This window comes from Bison bison, unplaced genomic scaffold, assembly GCF_000754665.1.
Source record: "Bison bison bison isolate TAMUID 2011002044 unplaced genomic scaffold, Bison_UMD1.0 scf7180017864334, whole genome shotgun sequence".
In the NCBI taxonomy this organism is placed as follows: Eukaryota; Metazoa; Chordata; class Mammalia; order Artiodactyla; family Bovidae; genus Bison; species Bison bison.
This window is the reverse complement of record NW_011494906.1, coordinates 461,794-469,864: the sequence shown is the minus strand read 5'-3', so window position 1 is coordinate 469,864 and position 8,071 is coordinate 461,794. Positions and strand designations below refer to the sequence as shown.

The 8,071-nt window shown below is 41.9% G+C and overlaps 1 protein-coding gene across 3 annotated transcripts in view; it reads right to left on the bottom strand.

Annotated features, from left to right (window-relative positions):
* Positions 1 to 7,242, bottom strand: part of LOC104998657 (solute carrier family 22 member 10-like) — a 36,906-nt gene extending 29,664 nt beyond the window's left edge. The window contains exon 1 of one of the 3 annotated variants that reach the window (XM_010853955.1): positions 6,648 to 7,242. In XM_010853955.1, the coding sequence (XP_010852257.1) occupies positions 6,648 to 7,049 (402 nt within the window). In that variant the 5' untranslated portion in view covers positions 7,050 to 7,242. The remainder of the gene's footprint in view (positions 1 to 6,647) is intronic. The other 2 variants (XM_010853954.1, XM_010853956.1) reach the window with 2 other exon arrangements.
* Positions 7,243 to 8,071: the final 829 nt, after the last annotated feature.

Below are 8,071 nucleotides of genomic sequence, written 5' to 3'. Positions count from 1 at the left end.
AGCAAGAGAGTTCCAGAAAAACATCTATTTCTGCTTTATTGACTATGCCAAAGCCTTTGACTGTGTGGATCACAATAAACTGTGGAAAATTCTGAAAGAGATGGGAATACCAGACCACCTGACCTGCCTCTTGAGAAACCTATATGCAGGTCGGGAAGCAACAGTTAGAACTGGACATGGAACAACAGACTGGTTCCAAATAGAAAAAGGAGTATGTCAAGGCTGTATATTGTCACCCTGCTTATTTAATTTATATGCACAGTACATCATGAGAAACACTGGGCTGGAAGAAGAACACGCTGGAATCAAGATTGCCAGGAGAAATATCAATAACCTCAGAAATGCAGATGACACTACCCTCATGGCAGAGAGTGAAGAGGAACTAAAAAGCCTCTTGATGAAAGTGAAAGAGGACCGTGAAAAAGTTGGCTTGAAACTCAACTTTCAGAAAACGAAGATCATGGCATCTGGTCCCATCACTTCATGGGAAATAGATGGGGGAACAGTGGAAATAGTGTTAGACTTTATTTTTTTGGGCTCCCAAATCACTGCAGATGGTGACTGCAGCCATGAAATTAAAAGACGCTTACTCCCTGGAAGGAAAGTTATGACCAACCTGGATAGCATATTCAAAAGCAGAGACATTACTTTGCCAACAAAGGTCCATCTAGTCAAGGCTATGGTTTTTCCAGTGGTCATGTAGGGATGTGAGAATTGGACTGTGAAGAAATCTGAGCACTGAAGAATTGATGCTTTATAACTGTGGTGTTGGAGAAGACTCTTGAGAGTCCCTTGGACTTCAAGGAGATCCAACCAGTCCATTCTGAAGGAGATCAGCCCTGGGATTTCTTTGGAAGGAATGATGCTATAGCTGAAACTCCAGTACTTTGGCCACCTCATGTGAAGAGTTGACTCATTGGAAAAGACTCTGATGCTGGGAGGGATTGGGGGCAGGAGGAGAAGGGGATAACAGAGGATGAGAGGGCTGGATGGCATCACCGACTCGATGGACGTGAGTTTGAGTTAATTCTGGGAGATGGTGATGGACAGGGAGGCCTGGCATGCTGCGATTCATGGGGTCACAAAATGTCGGACACGACTGAGGGACGGAAGTGAACTGATTGCCCTTTTCTTAATTGTTTGAGGTTGATTTTGTAGATCTTTTTTCTTCTCCTGTATTGCCTGATTATATAAGTCCCTTTAACATTTGTTGTAAAGCTGCTTTGGTGGTAGTGAATTCTCTTAACTTTTACTTATCTGAAAAGCTTTTTATTTCTCCATCAATTTTGAATGAGATCCTTACTGGGTATGTAATCCTGGCTGTAGATTTTTCCCATTCAGTACTGTAAATATATCCTGCTATTCCCTTCTGGCCTGTGGAGTTTTTGCTGAAAGATCAACTGTTGAGCATATGGGGTTTCCCTTGTATGTTACTTGTTGCTTCTCCCTTACTTCTTTTAATATTCGTTGTGTTTAGTCTTTGTTAGCTTGATTAGTATGTGTCTTGGCATGTTTCTCCGTGGGTTTATCCTGTATGGGACTCTTTGTGCCTCTTGGACTTGATTGACTATTTCCTTTTCCATGTTGGGGAATTTTCAACTATAATCTCTTCAAAAAATTTCTCATATCCTTTCTTTTCCTCTTCTTCTAGGACCCCTATAATTGGAATGCTGGTGCATTTGATGTGGTCCTAGAGGTCTCTGAGATTGTTCTCAGCTCTTTTCATTCTTTTAACTTTATTCTGCTCTTCAGAACTTATTTCCACTATTTTATCTTCCAGCTCACTAATTCATTCTTTTGCTTCACATATTCTGCTATTGATTGCTTTAGAGTATTTTTGACTTCAGTAATTGTGTTGCTTGTCTCTGTATGTTTATTCTTAATTCTTCTAGGTCTTTGTTAATTGATTCCTGCATTTTCTCCATTTTATTTTCAAGGTATTTGATCATCTTTACTATCATTATTCTGAATTATTTTTCAGGTATTTTTCCCATTTCCTCTTCATTTATTTGGACTTCTGTTTTTCTAGTTTGTTCCTTCATTTGTGCAGTATTTCTCTTCCTTTTCATTATTATTTTTTTTAAGTTATTGTGTTTGAGGTATCCTTTTCCAAGGCCTCAAGGAAAGTTGAATTCTTTCCTTGAAGAAGGTTGAATTCTGTTTTCCTTTTTGTTTCTGCCCTCCTAAGATTGGTCCAGTGGTTTGTGTGAGCTTCGTATAGGGTGAGATTTGTGCTGAGTTTTTGTTTGTTTGTCTTCCCTCTAATGGCAAGGCTGAGTGAGGTGATAATCCTGTCTGATGATGATTAGGTTTGTATTTTTGTCTTGTTTGTTGTTTAGATGAGGCATCTTTCACAGGGTTCTATTGGTAATTGGGTGATGCTGGTTCTTGTATTCAAGTGGTTTACTTTGAGTGAGTTCTCACTATTTGATACTCCCTAGGATTAGTTCTCTGGTAGTCTAAGGCCTTGGAGTCAGTGCTCCCATTCCAAAAGCTCAGGGCTTGATCTCTGGTCAGGAACAAAGATTCCACAAGTGGCTTGTTATGGCATTAAGTTAGATTAAAACAAATATCAAAAACCAAGAAACCAAAGATGAACCACAGACAAATGGAAATTACAAAATCAGGAAAATAATAATTAAAATAATGGAATATACACATATACATATATACCCATGAGCAAAGTGAAAACAGTCTAACAAAAATAAAGTATAGTAGATTGACCCAGTGAACAAAAGAAATAAAAAATTACATTTACCAGTTAAGAACAAAACTAACTTAAGCACAAACTGGAAAACAAAATTAAAGCAAGGTGCCAGCCAAGTGGGGAATAAAGCAATGATAACAAAACTAACAAATATATTGAGGGGAAAGGAAAGAAAGAAAAGAAAGAATAGATATGCAAAGTTAAATAGAGGTAGATGAGGAAGTTTTACATACATTAAAGATTAACTGCAAGGGGAAAAGAACAGTAGGAAAGGCAAACAAAGGAATAAATGTACAAAAAATATAATAGGCTTAAAAAATTAAAATTATAAAAAAGAGAAAACGAAAAAATGGAAGAAGAAAGAAAAAAGGAAAAGAAAGGATAACTTCACAGAGCTGCAAAAGCCCAACATAGAGGCAGAGGTTTATAACAATGATAGAAAATGTGACTGAATACACATATACATATACTCCCACAAGCAAAATCAAAACAGTCCAATAAAAATAAAGTACAGTAGATTGACCTGGTAAACTAAGGAAACAGAAAATTATATCTACTAGAACAAAAGTAATTAAAGCACAAACTGGAAAACAAAACTAAAGCAAGTTGCCAATTGGGAAATAAAGCAATGAAAATAAATCTAACAAATATGTTGAGAGGAAAGGGGAGAAAGAAAAGAAAAAATAGCTGTGCAAAGTTAAATAGAGGTAGACAAAGAAAATTTGTATACATTAAAGATTGATACAAGGGTAAAAGAACAGTAGGAATAGCAAATAGAGGAATCAATGCAGAAACATAATAATAGGTTTAAAAAATTAAAAAAGAGAAAAGAAAAAAGAAAAGAGGAAAACTCCACAGAACTTCAAAAGCCCAATGTAGAGGCAGAGGTTTATGACAACAATAAAAAATGTTACCGAGAAAAAAAAAAAGCTCAAAAACTTAATTGGATTTCTTAGTGCCGAAAAAATCAACAACTACAACAAAGGGGAAGAAAAGAAAAAAAAATCCAAAAGAATCTACAGAACAAGTAAAAAAATAAGAATGGTAAATGTTTTTCTTGAGTCACTGCTGTCAGTTTCTCTCCCTGGGAATCACAGTTCACCTTATCTCCCTAGGATGCCCTCCAACATGTGCTAATCTCTGGACCTGCTGTGGGGGCAGCTCAAATTCTAATCTGGTCCTACTCCTGTATGTTCTTGCCTTCAATGTCCACAGCTATCAGAACTAGTGTGTTTTCTTTTGCGGGAACTCTCAATGACCTTTGATATATTCCATAGACACAGAGTCTGCTTAGTTGATCATGTGGATTTACTTTGGAGCTTGTACAGCTGGTGAGAAAGTTTTGGGTCTTTTTCCCTAGCTACACTGTCCCTGGGTTTCAATTGTGGTTTTGAAATCCACAATCCACCTCTACATGTGGATTGTCCACTGGGGTTTAGCTCTGAGGTTGTCCTGGAGGGTTTGGGTTTGCTCCTGTGAGGGCCAGGTGTGGAGGTACTGCAGTTGCAGGGATTCTGGCAGCACCAAGTACTCAGGTGGGTTGGCGGCTAGGGCAGCAGGAAATATAGTGCTCTAGAAGGGTATGGCAACCAGTTTTGGCCAATACACTCCAATATTCTTGCCTGAAGAACACCCTCTCTGATAGAGAACCCTGGCAAGCCACAGTCTACAAGGTCGCAGAGTTGGACATGACAGAAGTGATCTTGCGTGCATAGACACCAGACTTTTTTTTGCCTGTGGCAGCTCTGCCCCAGTGAGAGCTGAGCGTGAAGGCAGCACAGCTTCTTGGCTTGTGGGGACCCTGCTGGTGCCACGTGTGCAGGGACACTGACTGCCTCTGTCACAGGAGTTATGGCCCTATCAGAGTCTTTCTTCAAGCTTCTTGTAGCTGGCGATCAGGTCTCTTTGGCCAGTCTTTCTCCATTGCTCCGCCTATGCAGGCACTTAGAGGGCTCCCTTGCCTGGGGTCCCTCTCTGTTGTTCAGTGAATCAGGCACATAGAGGGGTCCCCCTGGCTGGGGTCCTACTCTGTAGTTTGGCATATCAGTCACCGAAAGGAGCACCCTGGATGGGGTCCTACTCTAGTTCAGTGCGTCAGGCATTTGATAGACCAGGCTGTCTATTGTTCAGCTGCCAATGCTGGTGTGTGGGGAGAGAGAGGCTATGGTAATGGCTTCACCCCCTACATGTGACTCAGCAGTATCACCTTGCTTCCATGGCTGCCGGGCTTTCCTCCACCGGCATTTCCCACCACAATCTCCTCCCTCACATCCCCTCAGTCTCTCCACAGTCAACAGCAGCCCTCGCCCTGGGAGTGCACCACAATCCCTAAACTCCAGCTCCCGGCTGCTGCGCCTTCCAGAAGACCAGTGTTACTGTCTGAGGTATGTATGGCTGCAGCAAGGACTGTCTGATTCTCATTCCATTTAGGCTGCCACAGATCAGCTGTTTCACTCTCAGCCTTAAATGTTTCTCCTCTGACTCGGACAACTGTCCCACTGTGGGGACTGGACCCCTGCTTCAGTTCCCCCTCCCACCAAGGGCAGGTCCAGTCCTACTAACACTCCTATTTTCCCCCCTAGTTCCTTCATCCTACCGAGTTTTGCATGGTTCTACATATTCTTTTCTGCTGGTCAGGTACTCCTGTCTGCTCTCAGCTGGTGTTCTGCATGCACTTCTGTGTTTGAAGGTGTATTCCTGATATATCCGTGGAGAGAGATGTATTCCACCTACTCCTCTCCCATCTTGTCCTCAGCCTCTGCCCACTTTTTGATTGGGTTGTTTGTTTTTCTGGTACTGAGTGGCATGAACTGCTTGTGTATTTTGGAGATTAATTCTTTGTCAGTTGTTTCATTTGCTACTATTTTCTCCCATTCTGTGGGCTGTCTTTTCACCTTGCTTATAGTTTCCTTCTTTGTGCAAAAGCTTTTAAGTTTATTTAAGTCCCATTTGATTATTTCTGGGTTTTTAAAATTACCATATGTAAAATAGATAACCAGTGTGAGTTTGATGTATGACACAGGGCATGAAAAGCCAGTGCACTGTGACAACCTGGTGGGATAGGGTGGGGAGGGAGATGGGAGGGGGCTTCAGAATGGAGGGGACACATGTATACCTATGGCCAATTCATACTGATATATGGCAAAAACCATCACAATATTGTAAAGTAATTATCCTCCAATTAAAGTAAATAAATAAATTAAAAAGAATAAAGTGCTTGGCAATTAAAAGGATAATCAATCACTCCTTACTAAAAGTATGAAAGGAAGCTGGCTACATTATCTACTCAGTGGCTGAAGACTTGAACCCTGTTTCAGATCAGATCAGTCGCTCAGTCGTGTCCGACTCTTTGTGACCCCATGAATCGCAGCACGCCAGGCCTCCCTGTCCATCACCAACTCCCGGAGTTCACTCAGACTCACGTCCATCAAGTCAGTGATGCCATCCAGCCATCTCTTCCTCTGTCGTCCCCTTCTCCTTTTGCCCCCAATCCCTCCCAGCATCAGAGTCTTTTCCAATGAGTCAACTCTTCGCATGAGGTGGCCAAAGTACTGGAGTTTCAGCTTTAGCATCATTCCTTCCAAAGAAGTCCCAGGGCTGATCTCCTTCAGAATTCATTTATGTTATTCTAAACAGGATAGGAGCACTCCCTGGTGGCTCAGTTGGTAAAGGGTCTGCCTGCAATGAGGAAGAACTGAGTTCGATCCCTGGGTCAGGAAGATCGCTTGGAGAAGGTAATGGCAACCCACTCCAGTATTCTTGCCTGGAGAATTCCATGGACAGAGGAGCCTGGTGGGCTACAGTCTATGGGGTCACGAGTTGGACACGACTGAGTGACTAACTTTTACTTTCAAACAGGATATGACTCAGGACACGACTGTATGTTCAGGACATGACTGAGTATACACCTACACTTATAAGAAGTAAATTGAGCCTTTACCTCAGTCACGATGGTGGAGGAGACCAAGCTGTGGTCATACACCCAGCCATCCACACAGGGCTCTGTGTCCAGGTCAGTCATGTTGGGGAAAGTCCCATTCAGGTGAAGGAGCTGCCACTGGGGGTGGAGGAAACGACGACACTTCTCTGGTTTCAAGTTTGAATCCAGTGGGATGGAGATTTTCAGGAGGACATCAGGGCTGAGGATCCCAGTGTCATTATCAGAGACAGTGGCATTATCGAGGATGTGGACCCAGCAGCGATGACCAGGAACGGCTGCAGTGAAGTTCTCCAACAGTGAGTGACAGACTACTATCATGAAAGAAGGGAAAATTAAAGCCATCTGAAGTATCTGGAATTTCCCCAGGCCACCAACTTTATCCAGGAGCTCCTCAAAGGCCATTGCAAACAGGTGATATTCAAGAGGAGTCAAAATGACTTTACAGAGAGAAGTTCAAGGGGAGAAAATGTTTTCTTTAATTCACACTAAGTCTATGCGACCTCATGCCAGTTTCTCATGCCTGGGTCTAACCCACCTCACTACTGTAACAGAGCAATGGAATCAGTTTCCCTAGTCCTTTTGAAAGCATGGGGTGGTTGCTTTTTAGCAAAGTTATAGAGAAAATTATTTACCAAAGATATCTGTATCTCATGAATATTAAATCTGTTTAAATATTTACTCTCTGAATGTGTTTGTCCTTTGTGATTTTGTGAAACTGGCATAGGACTTTGTCATGTACGTGACCTTTGAATAACCTTAAAGTAAGCTACACAGTCTTCAGTCGTTTCTAAAAAACGGAACTGGAGAGACACAAAGACTATTCTAGGAAAGAGAAGAAAACAAATGGTTTTTTTCTTGTTTGTTCTGTAACAACACACTACTCAAGAAAATACAATCCTTTGCTTTTAATTAAAGTGGCGTATGATGCAATTTCTAACTGGTTCAAAGTTGGGAAAGGGGAACAACTAGGGTGTATGTTGTCACTCTGCTTATTTAACTGATATGCAAAGTACATAATGTGAAATGCCAATCTGGATTAATCATGAACTGGAATCGTGACTTCTGGGAGAAATATCAATAACCTCAGATTCGCAGATGCCACTCTAATGGCAGATAGTGGAGAAGAACTAAAGAGCCTCTTGATGAGGGTAAAAGTTCAGTTCAGTTCAGTCCCTCAGTGGTGTCCGACTCTTTGCGACCCCATGGACTGCAGCATGCCAGGCCTCCCTGTCCATCACCAACTCCCAGAGTTTACTCAAACTCATGCCCATTGAGTCGGTGATGCCATCCAACGATCTTATCCTCTGTTGTCCCCTTCTCCTCCCACCTTCAATCTTTCCCAGCATCAGGGTCTTTTCCAATGAGTCAGTTCTTTGCATCAGGTGACCAAAGTATTGGAGTTTCAGCTTCAGCATCAGTCCTTC